The 17,945-nt window shown below is 44.6% G+C and overlaps 1 protein-coding gene and 1 pseudogene across 3 annotated transcripts in view; both read left to right on the top strand.

Annotated features, from left to right (window-relative positions):
* LOC133364116 (P-selectin-like) overlaps positions 1-17,945 on the top strand; it is a 69,425-nt gene that overhangs the window by 33,171 nt on the left and 18,309 nt on the right. Inside the window, exons 7-10 of one of the 3 annotated variants that reach the window (XM_061584232.1) lie at positions 4,310-4,495; positions 5,359-5,544; positions 11,377-11,562; positions 12,094-12,279. In XM_061584232.1, the coding sequence (XP_061440216.1) occupies positions 4,310-4,495; positions 5,359-5,544; positions 11,377-11,562; positions 12,094-12,279 (744 nt within the window). The remainder of the gene's footprint in view (positions 1-4,309; positions 4,496-5,358; positions 5,545-11,376; positions 11,563-12,093; positions 12,280-17,945) is intronic. The other 2 variants (XM_061584240.1, XM_061584248.1) reach the window with 2 other exon arrangements.
* On the top strand, positions 15,528-15,679 carry LOC133375946 (U1 spliceosomal RNA; annotated as a pseudogene).

Here is a 17,945-nt window from a genome sequence, read left to right as displayed (position 1 = left end):
AAAAACATTAAAACAAATATACAATTTAAAACACATTTTAAAAACAATTCAAAACACAATTTTAAAATTTAAAACAATATAAAAACAATTTAAAACACATGCTAAAATGCCTGGGAGAAGAGGAAAGTCTTGACCTGGCACCGAAAAGGTAACAGTGTTGGCGCCAGGCTCATTTCGTCATGTAGATCATTCCATAATTTGGGAGCCACCACTGAGAAGGCCCTCTCCTTTGTTGCCACCCTCCGAGCTTCCCTTGGAGTAGGCACCCGGAGGAGGGTCTTTGATCTTGAACGTAGTGTATGGGTGGAGGCATTCCATCAGGTATTGTGGTCCCAAGCCGTGTAAGGCTTTATAGGTCAAAACCAGCACCTTGAATTGAGCTCGGAAACATACAGGCACCCAATGCAAGCGGGCCAGAATCGGTTTTATATGTTCAGACTGTCTAGTCCCTGTTACCAATCTGTCAGCTGCATTTTGCACAAGCTGCAGTTTCCGAACAGTCTTCAAAGGCAGCCCCACGTAGAGTGCTTTGCAGTAATCTAATTTGGAGGTTACCAGAGCATGGACCACTGAGCCAGGTTATCTCTGTCCAGATAGGGACGTAGTTGGGCCACCAACCAAAGTTGGTAGAAGGCACTCCGTGCCACCGAGGCTACCTGAGCCTCACGTGACAGAGATGGTTCTAGGAGAACCCCCAAGCTACGAACCTGCTCCTTCAGGGGGAGTGCAACCCCATCCAGGTTGGACATCCACCATCTGTTCAGAAGAACCACCCACTAGCAGCATCTCAGTCTTGTCTGGATTGAGCCTCAGTTTATTAGCCCTCATCCAGTCCATTGTCGCAGCCAGGCACCGGTTCAGCACATTGACAACCTCACCTGGAGAAGATGAAAAGGAGAAATAGAGCTTCGTGTCATCAGCATACTGATGGCAATGCACTCCAAAGCTCCGGATGACTGCACCCAACGGTTTCATGTAGATGTTGAACAGCATGGGGGCAGAACTGACCCCTGCGGAACCCCATACTGGAGAGTCCAGGGTGCCGAGTAATGTTCCCCAGGCACCACCTTCTGGAGGCGACCTGCCAAGTAGGAGTGGAACCACCGGAATGCAGTCCCTCCCACTCCCAACTCAGCCAGTCTCCCCAGAAAGATACCATGGTCAATGGTATCAAAAGCCGCTGAGAGATCAAGGAGAATCAACAGAGTCACACTCCCCCTGTCTCTCTCCCGACAAAGGTCATCATACAGGGTGACCAAGGCTGTTTCCATGCCAAAACCAGGCCTGAAACCCGACTGAAATGGATCAAGATAATCGGTCTCATCCAAGAGTGTCTGGAGCTGGCCTGCAACCACTCGTTCCAGGACGTTGCCCAGGAATGGAACATTTGCTACCGGCCTATAGTTATTAAGATTTTCTGGGTCCCAGGAGGGCCTCTTCAGGAGTGGTCTCACTACCGCCTCTTTCAGGCAGCCAGGGACCATCCCCTCTCGCAGAGAGGCATTAATCATTTCCCTGGCCCAGCTGGCTGTTCCACTTTACAGGTTACATAGAATTCAGCATCATTACTAGGATTAATTAGGTACAACTCCACTGCACAAAGACATCGCAGCAACTAGACATACCTCCTTACCAACCTTAAGTAAGGATGGATGGGCACCCTACTTGCGTGAACTGTCACTGTTGAGAGCATGCACGCACACGAGTGCTCCTCCTCCTCAGAGGGACAGTGGGGGCTCATTGAGGTTGCCGGTGCCAAAGCCGACATGTATGAGGGTTAGGGTGGCTATTCTGCCTCAGCAAGGCCCTCCCCATTAGGTGGAGAGGGGCTGTGCAGTGGTAACAGCAGAGAGGGTGTAGGAAGAGGGTGAGTGTTGGGCGGTGAGGCAACAGCCTGACTGGGCAGAGCCTTCTCACTAGTAATTGGAGCTATGGGGCAGAGCTGTCACTGTCCATGGCGCAAGAGCTTTTAGAGTCCAGCACCCCTGTAGGCACGTCACTGGAACCTTCGTCCTATTCAAAGTCTGACTCCTCCTCCTTCTTAAGAACATAAGAACATAAGAAGAGCCTGCTGGATCAGGCCAGTGGCCCATCTAGTCCAGCATCCTGTTCTCACAGTGGCCAACCAGGTACCTGGGGGAAGCCCGCAAGCAGGACCCGAGTGCAAGAACACTCTCCCCTCCTGATGCTTCCAGCAACTGGTTTTCAGAAGCATGCTGCCTCTGACTAGGGTGGCACAGCACAGCCATCATGGCTAGTAGCCATTGATAGCCCTGTCCTCCATGACTTTGTCTAATCTTCTTTTAAAGCCATCCAAGCTGGTGGCCATTACTGCATCTTGTGGGAGCAAATTCCATAGTTTAACTATGCGCTGAGTAAAGAAGTACTTCCTTTTGTCTGTCCTGAATCTTCCAACATTCAGCTTCTTTGAATGTCCACGAGTTCTAGTATTATGAGAGAGGGAGAAGAACTTTTCTCTATCCACTTTCTCAATGCCATGCATAATTTTATACACTTCTATCATGTCTCCTCTGACCCGCCTTTTCTCTAAACTAAAAAGCCCCAAATGCTGCAACCTTTCCTCGTAAGGGAGTCGCTCCATCCCCTTGATCATTCTGGTTGCCCTCTTCTGAACCTTTTCCAACTCTAGAATATCCTTTTTGAGATGAGGCGACCAGAACTGTACACAGTATTCCAAATGCGGCCGCACCATAGATTTATACAACGGCATTATGATATTGGCTGTTTTATTTTCAATACCTTTCCTAATTATCGCTAGCATGGAATTTGCCTTTTTCACAGCTGCCGCACACTGGGTCGACATTTTCATCGTGCTGTCCACTACAACCCCGAGGTCTCTCTCCTGGTCGGTCACCGCCAGTTCAGACCCCATGAGCGTATATGTGAAATTCAGATTTTTTGCTCCAATATGCATAATTTTACACTTGTTTATATTGAATTGCATTTGCCATTTTTCTGCCCATTCACTCAGTTTGGAGAGGTCTTTTTGGAGCTCTTCGCAATCCCTTTTTGTTTTAACAACCCTGAACAATTTAGTGTCGTCAGCAAACTTGGCCACTTCACTGCTCACTCCTAATTCTAGGTCATTAATGAACAAGTTGAAAAGTACAGGTCCCAATACCGATCCTTGAGGGACTCCACTTTCTACAGCCCTCCATTGGGAGAACTGTCCGTTTATTCCTACTCTCTGCTTTCTGCTTCTTAACCAATTCCTCATCCACAAGAGGACCTCTCCTCTTATTCCATGACTGCTAAGCTTCCTCAGAAGCCTTTGGTGAGGTACCTTGTCAAACGCTTTTTGAAAGTCTAAGTACACTATGTCCACTGGATCACCTCTATCTATATGCTTGTTGACACTCTCAAAGAATTCTAATAGGTTACTGAGACAGGACTTTCCCTTGCAGAAGCCATGCTGGCTCTGCTTCAGCAAGGCTTGTTCTTCTATGTGCTTAGTTAATCTAGCTTTAATAATACTTTCTACCAGTTTTCCAGGGACAGAAGTTAAACTAACTGGCCTGTAATTTCCAGGATCCCCTCTGGATCCCTTTTTGAAGATTGGCGTTACATTTGCCACTTTCCAGTCCTCAGGCACGGACAAGTTACGTATTTTAGTTAGCAGATCAGCAATTTCACCTTTGAGTTCTTTGAGAACTCTCGGGTGGATGCCATCCGGGCCCGGTGATTTGTCAGTTTTTATATTGTCCATTAAGCTTAGAACTTCCTCTCTCGTTACCACTATTTGTCTCAGTTCCTCAGAATTCCTTCCTGCAAATGTTAGTTCAGGTTCAGGGATCTGCCCTATATCTTCCACTGTGAAGACAGATGCAAAGAATTCATTTAGCTTCTCTGCAATCTCCTTATCGTTCTTTAGTACACCTTTGACTCCCTTATCATCCAAGGGTCCAATTGTCTCCCTAGATGGTCTCCTGCTTTGAATGTATTTATAGAATTTTTTGTTGTTGGTTTTTATGTTCTTAGCAATGTGCTCCTCAAATTCTTTTTTAGCATCCCTTATTGTCTTCTTGCATTTCTTTTGCCTTGGCTCTTCCTCCATCATGCCCCCCAAATGCCCCTTTTTTGGGCCTTATGCCAACTTCTGCTGGCAGGGTCTGGATCCTGCTGGCTCAGCCAGGGGTCCACCATATCCATCTCCACTCAGCCTGGTGTAAATATGGGTTGGATTGAGGCCTTACTAAGCAAATCTAGTGCAAGCATACCTCTTGGGTAGGTGCTTTGTGATTTTGGTGAACTCTGTTTATTTCTACTTTACCCCTTTTTCTTTCTTTAGTCAAGCGATGTCCTAAAATTGAGTTACCCACAAGAGGAACAATGGACTGTGAAAACCCAGTTGGCAACTTTGCTTATAACTCCACCTGCAATTTTGGTTGTGAAGTTGGCTTTCAGCTCAGTGGCCCCAAGATGTTGTATTGCAGTGTATCCGGCCAGTGGACTTCCTATGTACCTATTTGTCTTGGTATGGTATCTAAATGGGATTTTGTGGACCTCTAGGGGAATCGAGCATCTAAATTTGCTGTTTAGTTAACCCTGCTGTGAAGTGATTGGAGGGCTGGGGAGGACCAAGGCCAACAAGTTGGTTAATAAGGTCAGAGAAATATTATGTTCTGTGGTATGTTGCTGTTCAGAGTTTGTTGGTACAAACTATTACAGTATTCCGATAACTGAGGGGGACCCCAGACTGTTCCTATTTTTGGGTAGGATTTGGTCACATTTTGGCAAATTCAGGTTGCACAATTATAGTTGATTGGGAGCTCATGCGAAACAACCCACTTTCCCAAAGGATCAGATGTTTTGTAATAAGGAAAATGGTCATCTAACCTCCCACAAACAAACCAGAATGTGTGCTCATTAAATAGCAATATTGTCTAATCTCCCTGAACACAAATCAGGCTGAATGCTCAATAAACAGGTCATCTGGAAGTGCCCTGAGAGTCAAATTGCATGTGATGACAAAAGTCCCAAATTGGATCATGCCAAATGCATACAACGTGCATGAGAGGCATGTAGTTGACTAGAAGCAGTTGGATTCCTCCTCACCTTCACCTCCACTTGATGTGGACTTGGGGGCAGATCCAGTTTTAATACCTGAGTCTGCCACTATTGCATGTAGGTTCACTCTCAGGCTGGACATAGATGGTGTGTCTGTACTCACCACACTTTGCACCTCTGCTAAACTGGTGTGGGTGTGGGTGTTACTGGCTGGGGTGATACCTGGGCAACACAATGTGCTTGCATATCATGGGAAGCAATCCCTCCCTCAGACCAGTTTCAACTCTAAACAACTTCCTTCAGCCTGACTTACGTATCTGCTTTCCTTAGCTGTTCAGTGCCAGACGCTGCAGCCTCCTGCTCATGGAAACAGCACCTGCTTCCATCTCCATGGGGAATTTCAGTACCAATCTGTCTGCACCTTCCACTGCACTGAAGGGTTTCAGTTACTTGGAGAAAAAGTGTTGCGGTGTGCAGCAGCTGGAGAATGGACAGCCCCCGTCCCATTTTGCCAAGGTTAGGCTGCCTGTTGTAAGAACCACCATTTATGACAACATCCTAGGCCATAGCTCCTATGGAAACACATCACCTAACTATTCCTTCTATTAATCTGCGGTTTTCCTAACAATGGGTGCATCTCACAGCTTGGACTCCTGGTTGCAGTAATTCAGAGTCTAACTCATACAATTTACATATACATGATACTTACACATGCATGCATAAACATCAATATGTGCAAGGGGTAGGAGGGTGGGGGCAAAGAAAGACAACTCTGCAACCTCCCTCTACGCTGCTTCTGTCTTTCTTCCTTGCCCCCACCCCCTGCCAACTTGTTCCAACTTACGTCTCCTACTTTCCTGTCTCCCCTTTGCAGACACTTTGGAGAAAGTGCCTCTAAGACCATTACAGCTAGCTTTTCTAAGCCTAGTTTACACAGAGGGAGTAGACCTATGTCTTGGCTGTACCACTTCAAATGGGGGCTCACATGATTGAATCTTTCTCCATATCAAAATTTTCTAGATTTCAATATTATTGCCTATTAGTCTTCTCCCTAGCATGCTAGTTTTCTACATGCAAGGAACATTTTATATGGAGGAGCGTTCAGTCACATCTATACTCTGAAGTGGTACACCTCAGGCACCCATATCCTAACCAATCCCCTCCCTCTCTCCAATGACTCCTTGAAACATGCATGCCTCTTAACTTCAGATGCTGAAACAGGCAAGATCTGAGCGTAGGGACATATTACTAACTTAAAACGCAGTCCTCCCTGTTCTTTGAATCTGAGTACTTGCAATGTTACCCACGATTACCCACAACAATCCGCACTGGTTTCTTCTGAAATTCTGCTACACTGTGACTTAAAAACTGTTTTGAGTGGCAAATCCCAGGTATATACAGTGGGAACATTTCCTGGGGATGGTCCTACATGGCTGATGTGAGCTGTGTTGTGTCTGTACTCTGCATGTGCACACCTCACAGAGGTGCATGCATACACAGAGGCGCATGCACACTCCTCAAGGAGGAGCATCCCATTTCCCTCTCACCCACCCACTGCAGTCCTACCCGTGTCTACTCAGAAGTAAGCCACATTGAATTCAATGGGGCTTACTCCCTGGTAAGTGGGTTAGGGTTGCAAGTCTCATTCATTTTAAAACAAGGAGGAAGGGAAGATGTGTGCTCATCTCTGTGCATCAGTCTCTGTAAGCAAGAAGGAGGAGATCTCACCCACTTTGATTATTTAAAATGCCAACAGAAGGAGACACAAGAAGAAGATGATTTCCAGGTGTGGAGTTGGAGGGATGAAAGCTCCACCAGTAGGAGCTGGGGTGAGCAGAGGAGTGAGGAAACTGAGTGCAGAACAGCAAGTGGCTGGAGCCACCTGGATTTGCAAAATTGAACTGAAAGGCAGTGAGAAAACACAGCCTTTCTGCTGTTTCCAGCCTGCATTGTGCACATACCTTGAGGCTCCAATGCATGCACTAGCGGGAGCTGTTTGGTAGAGTGGTGAGAATCACTATTTCTGGCAAGAAGAGGGGGAAGGTCTCAGCCCTGGCCAGAGGCCCTAAGATTTATTATTATTATTATTAATTCAATTTATATACCGCCCCATAGCCGAAGCTCTCTGGGCGGTTTACAACAGGTAAAAAAAAATCTGACATACAATTAAAACCTCATATTAAGCAGTTTAAAAATAAGTTAAAATATCAAGAATTAAAACATAATTAAACACACACTAAAATGCATATTAAATACTACTAAAATACTGAAAATGCCTGGGAGAAGAGGAAGGTTTTTATCTGCCGAAAAGATAATAATGTTGGCACCAGGTGTATCTCATCAGGAAGAATATTCCATAGTTCGGGGGCCACCACTGAGAAGGCCCTTTTTCTTGTTGTCACCTTCCGGACTTCTTTCTGAGTAGGCACCCAGAGGAGGGCCTTCAATGTTGAGCGCAGTGTACGGGTGGGTTCATATCGGGAGAGGCGTTCCATCAGGTATTGTGGTCCCGTTTGTTTGTTGGAGCTTAGGACTCTGTGCACATTTACTGGGCTCCATTCTTTTTCAATTAGACAGTTCCCAGAGTTTCATCTGTCCCTAGTATCACACAAGAAGAACAGAATCCAGGTGGTGAGGGGTATGCAGATCAAGGGGTGGGGCTTTGAAGGTAGAAATAGGCTCAGTTTTTATTGGCACCCATTTGAGTTGAATAGGACAAAATAAACAGATAGCCATCCTGCAATGAAAAAGCAGCAACAATTAATTGCTGGAATCACTAGGACAGGGGAGGCAACGTTTACCCCCCATCCCAGTAAGGTTTTAGAGTACACCTTTACTTTCTGTCACTTAAGTGACTGGCTGCTATTCATGCTAAGGAGAAAATGTTGTTTACATGGACCCTGATCTCTGACCAGTAAGGGATTTCAGAAGTCCCATTGCATATCTTGACTCTGGTTTCCTTAAAATGAAGGTCACTCACTGGAGAGTGAGGTGTCTTTGTGATATAGGGTCTTATTTACACATATATGCAGGCTGAGCATGAAACGGAAGGGCTCCCAGCATTGGGTTTCTGGGAGGGCACCAAAGCCATAGCTTTGGGTTTAGCACAGAAAACAAGACTCTCTGCTTCTTCCCATCCCAGTCAGAACAGGAATGGGAAGAAGGTCTGCCCTCTTTAGCCTGTTTTCGGAAGCATCTCCAGCTGGTAATTTCAGTCACCTCCGCTCTTTAATCATGCAAAGAAATACTGAAACTGGAGTTGGTTAGGGCCATTAACTTAACAAAGAGACTGGTCTGACCACTTACACAGTGTCTTCTACTATGGAATCCCATCTTACAGATATAAAACCACAGAGTAGTAGGGGATCCCAAAAATGACATGCAGACTAATCCCTCATTCCTATCAAGACCTGCATTGGGGTCATTGTACACTGGATTCAAAGCCTGTACACAATCCCTGGACACCACTGATGAGGATCCCATGGAGGGATGTATCTAGTGCAGAGTTCTGTTCTGCCCAAGGGTGTCTGCAACTAACTGGCCTTCCAACCATCCACATGTTGCCCATCATAGTAATGGGGGCTTGTCTCCAGTGTTCCTTTAATGTGAACCTTTCACACACCAAGTCTCACGGAATGAGAACCAGGCTGCCCATAGCATAGCAAAAAAGTGAGCAGAAAGAGCTTGATGTTCTATTCAGGAGTTAGCACCTGCACACATTTATCAGAATAACAGGCTTCATTTCGTACCTGGACTTGCCTCTTCCAGTGAGTGGGAGAGTCTGGTCTTGTTGTTATGTGCCTTCAAGTCGATCACGAATGAATCGGCGACCTCCAGTAGCATCTGTCGTGAACCACCCTGTTCAGATCTTTCACTAGCATTCTCTCCTTCCAGCTGTTGAATGCCCAAAGCTGGATGCTCCTGAGGATGGAGAACTAAACTGCTCTCACCCTCATGGACATTTTGCCTATAGCTCCAGCTGCACTTTCTCCCGCAATACAGGGTTTGTGCAAGTTGGAGCAGAGCAACTTCAGTGCATGGCCCTGGGAATGTGGACAGAGAAACTACCCTTTTGTGAAGGTCACTGCTGCTGATGCTCTTGGGAATCAGCTAGGGAATTCCCCGGTGTCTGAATGGCAATGCAGTATAGAAAACTGAGATGTTAGCAGACATACACTGTATTTGCTAAACTGGAAAACAAATTGGCTCCTCCGGTGTAATGCTTCTGCAGATACCAGTGGCAATAGCAATAGCTGACTTCTTCGTTTTTCTCCAGTTTTGCACACGCTCTCTCACTCTGAAACCTGAGAATCTAAACAGAGTTGATTGGGTGCCTTGGAAGATTATCTTTAGTGTGGTGTAGTGGTTAAGGCAGCCTTTCCCAACCAGTGGGCCTCCAGATGTTGTTGGGCCACAACTCCCATCAGCCTCAGCCAGCATTGCCAATGGGCAGGAAAGATGGGAGTTGTGGTCCAACAACATCTGGAGGCACACTGGTTGGGAAAGGCTGGCTTAAGGTGTTGGACTACGACCTGGGAGACCAGGATTCGAATCCCCACAGAGCCATGAAACTCACTGGGTGACCTTGGGCCAGTCACTGCCTCTCAGCCTCATATTCATAGGGTCGCCATAAGTCAGAATTGACTTGAAGGCAGTACATACACACACACTTGCAAAAGATAAGGACCCAGACTGGGTACTTACTGTGAAGTGACTGCAAAGGTGGGAAGGGAAGGGAAAGTTTAGGCAACCTTGCTTGACTAGATCACAAACCTATGTGGACATAAATATACTACTGCATGGTATCTCAAGGAGAATTACTGTAGCACATCGTTTCCTGAAAAGTATGAAACGTGTGTAGAACAGCTGTCTGCTCTTGATGAAAAGGGGCAGGGTTTGTGTATTGGGTAATGGTGGCTGTGCTGTCTCTGAGATCCATTCACTGTAGTAGTGACATTCACAATGGCACCCGTGCCTGACAGCTCCTCCTGTAGGTAGGCCTTCATAAGTTGTACTTCCACTGTCGGAGGTAATATGCTTCTGAACTCCAATTGCTGGGAATCACAAAAGTGGTGGCGCTGTCATGCTCGGGTCCTGCTTGTGGGCCTCACAGAGGCATCTGAAATGGTCACTGTGAGAACAGGATGCTGGAGGAGATGGGCCATTGGCCTGATCCAGCAGAGCTGCTTTTATTGGTCATCCCCATCAACAGCAATGGAAAATGTCATTTCAATCTGTTTTAGATTATTACACCAACGTGGGGAGTAGGGGATGTGAGTCTTATCTGTATCATTTTCCAAAATGCTGAGAAGAGATAACAGAACACATTCACTCTAGTCATGCAGCTAGAACAGTTCCATTTATTTTTAGCACATCCAATGGAGATATAACTGCCTTTGGCTAAATTCAGTTTAGGATACAAGTAAATTAAATTTATATAATTTAATTGGTCAATTAACACACACCACTGTATTGATGTCTGTTTCTCTGGTACTTTATTTTATGACCTTCTAGGCTTAACAATAAGATGTAGAAGTGGTCGACAGGTTACCTGCCATTGTGTGTCCATCAAATGAGCAATGCAACAAGAGGGGCCACAGCTCAGAGACAGAGCACATGCTTTCCATACAGAACACCCATTTTTTAATCTTGGCATCTCCAGTTAAAAAGATATTGCGTTGCAGCTGCTGGGAATAGGAGCTCTGCCTGAAACTAACTTGGGAATGCTGCTGCTGCCAGTTGGAGTAGACAGTTCTGGGCTAGATGGATCAGTCAATCGACCTGTGCGAGGCAGCAACATCCGTGCAAACTGGAGCTCACAGATTTGTTTAGCAATTACTTCCTTAGTTGTCACTAAGCTTCAAAATGTGCTTGGTGACCATAAATGTTGTAGCAGACTTCCAGGAAATGCTGGCTCACCATATGAGCATGAGAGAACAAAAGCAATTAACTGGCAGCTATCTGCACTCTGGCCTCAGTCCTAAAGTTAGTACCTTTCATACAATACAACCCATATTTGGAGTGACTCTAGTAAAAGAAAGCATGTTATTTATATATCTTTTTGAAAAAAACCACTCTGCTGAGGCTGGAAGTCGCCCACCATCAAAGTTCAGTCTGCATGATTTAATAAGAAAATTGGTACCACGCCCATATTTGCATTACAGAATTACATTTTGTGGACGGTGACAAACAAAGTTGTGTAGTTCCCTTTTGGAATCTAAGATGTATGCAACAGGGTCACTAGCCAGAGAAAACACACTTCCTAAATTGAATATGTATCCTTTACAGTGTATGGGACCCATCCAGGATTTGTGTAAATTAAAAAAGATCTGTACTTTTCTATTCCAGCTGTCCAATGCCCGGCCCTGCAGACTCCAGACAACGGCAAGGGAAGCTGCTCTCATCCATATGGACACTTTGCATATCAGTCCAGCTGCATGTTCTCCTGCAACTCTGGTTTTGAGCTGGTTGGATCAGAGAAGCTTGAGTGCACAGATCAGGGGAACTGGACTGGAGACATGCCCATCTGTGAAGGTAGGACTTCCAGCTAGCCTTGGTTCCAGCATAGGTTTGGGCAAGCAGAATGGGTGCTGACGCTAGTCCTTGCCATAGCACTGCTTCCCAAAATTGGATTAGAGCTTATTTCCAAGGGTGTGTGGCTTGTCACTATCAAAGGGGCTTCAGAGGTACAGATCTGTAACTTAGTTAACTTTGGAAGAAATGATACAAAAGCACTTTGTATAGGCCTACCCACTTAGCTCCTTGCATATTTATTTCGTAATGCCATCAGGCTCGCCCTTGTAGTCTCCTTATGACACTGCATAATTTCATGGTATACAGCTTGGTTGCCCTGGACAGCAGTCAAATATTATGTTGTTTCTCAGATGAACAGTGAGCTCCACCTACCACAGATTTAATCACATAATGGACACATCACATAAAGGGAGCTGATTTTATTAAGCCATTTATGTAGTTCTGACAATGCTGTATTTAGAAATAGTATAGCCTTCTTTTAATCCAATGTGGAAAGCAAGTTTGGATTTGATGTTTTATACTCCTCAACAGCTAGAAAGTGTCCTCCCCTGAGGGTTCTGGAGGATGTGAAGATGAATTGTTCCAGTCTCTGGGACTCCTTCAGTTATGGGTCAACATGTCACTTCCACTGTGCTGAGGGCTACAACCTCAACGGAACAAGGAGGATTCAATGCCAAGCCAATGGCCACTGGTCTGCTGAGATACCTGTTTGCCAAGGTACTCATGGCCTCTTTTTAAGAGGCTTCTCTGGGCGACATAATACTATATTTTAAAGAGATATGCCCGCACGTTCTTGATCCATGTGGTGACCTTCCATCCAGCTTTGCAATTTGTGTGAAAAACATATGTTCTATTAAGTTGAATACAGGATCAGGCTGTCAGTCTTGCCTTTTGATTTAGATAAGCAGTGCACCTTGAACATTTTTTCAAAATAAAGCATCAGATAATTGTAACCGGTTTATACATTCATCCTTTGCCTTAGGTTGCTTTCAAATTAGCAATGGGCTCAGTTTCTGCAATAATCAGATTTGCCATCGGATTAATTATTATTTCTGATATTATCTATCTTTGCGGAGAGAATTTTGAAGCACCAACCCTGGTTTCTGATTCATTCTTTTTTGGGGATTAGTTTTTTTAAACGTTGCATTTGAAATCTTCAATAGTGTGAGTGGTACTTCTATCAATCTACTTTCTATGTGAACTCTTCAAATGTGTATTCCCTTTCACTAATGTCAATGAAGTGTTGATTGTAACTGACAGACAGAAAGCAGCAGGGGGGAATGATGTGCTGATGGTAAGATGCAGGGGGAAGACACTGGCTTGATTATCTCCCTTAATCTGCTCTGCAATGTACTTGAAAAGGAATGTAAACAGGAAATAATTACAGAGTTCAGAATAAAGATTGATATCAATGGAGACTCGTGAAACAGCAATTATAATATTGATAATTCTCTGCAAAGCAGGTAGATAGACAGACAGACAGACAGACAGACAGACAGATAGATAGATCGGAAAAATGAAAAGAAATTGGAGGGAAAAGGAACTGGATCATTAACAACCATCAGGGGGCCACACTGAAAAATGGAATGTAAAAAAAGAGGATTCCATCCCTATTCCAGATGGCAGGCTCCTAGCACTACCCAGTTATTCTTCTGTTGTATGTTACAAGTGGAATTCCAACTGACTTTCCACACTATTTGAATGAATTCTTTGCATCTGTCCACAGTGGAAGATATAGGGCAGATCCCTGAACCTGAACTAACATTTGCAGGAAGGGATTCTGAGGAACTGAGACAAATAGTGGTAACGAAAGAGGAAGTTCTAGGCTTAATGGACAATATAAAAACTGACAAATCACTGAGCCCGGATGGCATCCACCCAAGAGTTCTTAAAGAACTCAAATGTGAAATTGCTGATCTGCTAACTAAAATATGTAACTTGTCCCTCGGGTCCTCCTCCGTGCCTGAGGACTGGAAAGTGTAACGCCGATATTCAAAAAGGGATCCAGAGGGGATCCCGGAAATTACAGGCCACTTAGCTTAACTTCTGTCCCTGGAAAACTGGTAGAAAGTATTATTAAAGCTAGATTAACTAAGCACATAGAAGAACAAGCCTTGCTGAAGCAGAGCCAGCGTGGCTTCTGCAAGGGAAAGTCCTCTCTCAGTAACCTATTAGAATTCTTTGAGAGTGTCAACAAGCATATAGATAGAGGTGATCCAGTGGACATAGTGTACTTAGACTTTCAAAAAGCGTTTGACAAGGTACCTACCAAAGACTTCTGAGGAAGCTTAGCAGTCATGGAATAAGAGGAGAGGTCCTCTTGTGGATAAGGAATTGGTTAAGAAGCAGAAAGCAGAGAGTAGGAATAAACGTACAGTTCTCTCAATGGAGGGCTGTAGAAAGTGGAGTCCCTCAAGGATCGGTGTTGGGACCTGTACTTTTCAACTTGTTCATTAATGACCTAGAATTAGGAGTGAGCAGTGAAGTGGCCAAGTTTGCTGACGACACTAAATTGTTCAGGGTTGTTAAAACAAAAAGGGATTGCGAAGAGCTCCAAAAAGACCTCTCCAAACTGAGGGAATGGGCGGAAAAATGGCAAATGCAATTCAATATAAACAAGTGTAAAATTATGCATATTGGAGCAAACAATCTTAATTTCACATATACGCTCATGGGGTCTGAACTGGCGGTGACCGACCAGGAGAGAGACCTCGGGGTTGTAGTGGACAGCATGATGAAAATGTCGACCCAGTGTGCGGCAGCTGTGAAAAAGGCAAATTCCATGCTAGGGATAATTCGGAAAGGTATTGAAAATAAAACAGCCGATATCATAATGCCGTTGTATAAACCTATGGTGCGGCCGCATTTGGAATACTGTGTACAGTTCTGGTCGCCTCATCTCAAAAAGGATATTCTAGAGTTGGAAAAGGTTCAGAAGAGGGCAACCAGAATGATCAAGGGGATGGAGCGACTCCCTTACGAGGAAAGGTTGCAGCATTTGGGGCTTTTTAGTTTAGAGAAAAGACGGGCCAGAGGAGACATGATAGAAGTGTATAAAATTATGCATGGCATTGAGAAAGTGGATAGAGAAAAGTTTTTCTCCCTCTCTCATAATACTAGAACTCGCGGACATTCAAAGAAGCTGAATGTTGGAAGATTCAGGACAGACAAAAGGAAGTACTTCTTTACTCAGCGCATAGTTAAACTATGGAATTTGCTCCCACAAGATGCAGTAATGGCCACCAGCTTGGATGGCTTTAAAAGAAGATTAGACAAATTCATGGAGGACAGGGCTATCAATGGCTACTAGCCATGATGGCTGTGCTCTGCCACCCTAGTCAGAGGCAGCATGCTTCTGAAAACCAGTTGCCGGAAGCCTCAGGAGGGGAGAGTGTTCTTGCACTCGGGTCCTGCTTGCGGGCTTCCCCCAGGCACCTGGTTGGCCACTGTGAGAACAGGATGCTGGACTGATGGGCCACTGGCCTGATCCAGCAGGCTCTTCTTACGTTCTTATGTTCACTGTATTTTGTCCTTAATAGCAGTGACTGGAAAAGTGTGACATATTTAAATATTATAAAGCAATATCTTTCCTTCTTTCATTCTGGCACCAATGTTACGATTGATTAAAAACTAACAGTGTCATGAGATGGAGCCCACCACAAAGAATGAATATGTGAGCTGTGACATACTCACTTTCCTCATATGTCACTGTCCACATCAAAACACCACCCATTTAAAAACATGGAAGAGGTATGACTGGATGAGGACTGTAAAAAGAGTCAATGATGCATGGCAGTTCCACTCACCATATGCTCAGAGGCACAGGTTACCAAATTCTTCCAAGCTATTCAGGAAGTAGATTGGACTGTGAAAGACCAACCCAAATTGTGTTTGCATTTTTACAAATTTGTAGGGCAGTACAACATCTCAGAGAGGAGGTCAGGTCTTCTGCTCCCCTGCTGCATTTACTTACCTGGCAGGGGAGATACGTTGATCACAAATGAGTTTTTCCCAGTGTGAGTTTCATCCATTGCACTTCGGGTGTGCTGACCCCTGCAATTTCCCCAAATGCGGGTAACTCGACTGCATAATTTGTGGTACTGCTTTTTAAAGTTCCCTGCTTTTTAAAGTTTGATCAAAATATCTGCAGATATAGGTACATTCTTAAACCATAAGTTTTTTTTCCTGTTAGTGAATATATATATATATATATACTTATCTGTTAGAAAATTGTTCTGGGGTTGGAGAGGGCAGAAATATTCTGCTGAGGTCATGCATGCTAGCTGATTAGTGATACCCAGAGCTTGGTATGCTGTTTGCTATGCTTATGTTTTCAGCATTTGCTTAAAACAATTTTGTTCATCTAAACATTTTCAGAGTACTGATATTGGTCATATGTACACTACTGGTTACTGTGAAGTTGTGGAAGGTGTGAGGCATTCAGTGTCCTCATTTTATGAACATCGGTAGTTAGGGATGGAAAAATCAGTCAATTTCAGCTCCCTCAGTTTCTCAATTTTCCAGTCTGAAATTCAGTTCTCCACATTTTTGCAGCAATTTGCAGGGTTTGGGGTTTTTTTTAAAAAAAGTTGTCATGAAAATTCTTCAGTATTTTAGTGTGAATTTCCCCTAACACACATATTTGTATGCAGTCTTGATGAATGTACACATCTTTATAAACATTCTTTGGCTGAAGAACTGCAATGCAAATTTCGGACATGTGCGAATTTTGAAGGATGGCTGTTTCAGTTCTCATATTGTTCCAGAAAGAATTTGATAGATTCAGCATGAAATGCGAACTGAGTAAAAATTCTCAACCATCTCTGTCTGTAGCAGTGTCTGGCCTTCACCCACCTGAAGACAAGGCTATAGTTGGGGGTCTCTGGTTCTAGCAGAGGCAAGCAAAGATCCATAGGGCCGTCAGTAGTGGCTGATGGGGCACGCAGGTGGGGCTGCATTGCTGTTCCAGCTTCCCAACGGTGTGCATTGCTGCTGGTTATGGGAAGGAGAAGGCAGCAGGAAGCTTTGCACAGTGCAGACACAGTTTTGGAAGTGTCAGATTGGCTCCACCACTGCACTGCACCATGCTGAGCTCCCCGCTGCTTTGCCCCTTCCCCTCCCTCTTGGTAACTGGCAGCAACATGCTATGTTGGGAAGCCAAGAGCTCAGCCCCACCTATGCAGCCCTGCAGGCTGCTACTGAGGGCATAAGACAGATGATGTAGCGGTTGTAGTAATTTAGAGACATTACCTTAGAATCTCTCACTGGGATGGGAGTTTAGGGATAATCCCTGAAGAATGGGGTGAAAGCGCCCTGGAATGAAACGAGATGACAAAGTGTGCTTGAGAAATGACAGCTCCAATCTCTGGGATCGGAGGGGCACAGTCCAACAGCTATTGCACCCACACTCATATTTAGTTCAGACAGCTCAAGGAGAGACTTTTCTGCATAATTGTCAGGATTTCTGAGCACACCCAAAGATTGGTGCAGATGCTCCAGCAGGTGGGGGCAGGGCAGGCTGTCCATCGACACCTCTTGCATGTTCACAGGGGCAGAAGGAAAAATGAGTCATTTCACAGCATGACATTATGGAAGATGAAGTGAAGGAAGATGAGATGCCCTGGCTGTCAGGAAGGAAGGTGAAAGCTCAATAGAGACTTAGGGTAGAGACACACTTACTTTTGTGCCGGTTCCAATGCATCCCTGCCTCTCTTTTCTGAAAATGGGGGCACATGATGCTAGTCAAACTCCACCCCTTTTTACTTTAAAACTCTGGTTGGATCAGCTTGAGTGTGGGTTTTTTTATTCAGCTTCAAGCAGATTTCACAACTGATTGGTAGATCAACCCATTTGTCTTCCAGGTCTGGCAAATGGAAACACTTTGTTGAAGGCTCAGGCAGAGACAGTGATTGGCCCAACACTTTGCTGTGGGCAGTCCTGAAGGTCTTCTCTTTTTTCCCTTTTATGTTACTTTTTAAATAAAGTATCGGGAATCATTTTTTGTATTGAGTTAATATTTTAAGTAAATAGTTTTTAAAAAAGTTTAAATCGTAGAAATAATATTTAAATGGAGTATATGATGGATGTTTTCTTGGCATACCCTCACAGACAAAAACTAAACCTCACCTGAAGATAGTAGGGAATGGTTATAGTGAGTGGTTCATAGAGCTTGGGGCATTGGCAGTCTCAAGGGTACTGGTGCTGTGTCAAAATAATCCTCCCAAGTTCTCAAAAAGTTTCTTCCCCTGCAAGTAAAGCTTCCATTTAGAAGAAGAAGAGAAAAGAGTGGAAAGTCTGGGAGAAAGACTATGGATTGAGTTGTGCAGCTGGCTGGAAAGAAAGTCTTGTGGGCTTCCAAGGTTTGCTTTTTAGGGGACCTGATG

The sequence above is a fragment of the Rhineura floridana genome, chromosome 1 (genome assembly GCF_030035675.1).
Source record: "Rhineura floridana isolate rRhiFlo1 chromosome 1, rRhiFlo1.hap2, whole genome shotgun sequence".
NCBI classification, from domain to species: Eukaryota; Metazoa; Chordata; class Lepidosauria; order Squamata; family Rhineuridae; genus Rhineura; species Rhineura floridana.
This window is presented reverse-complemented; position numbering and strand designations above follow the sequence as displayed.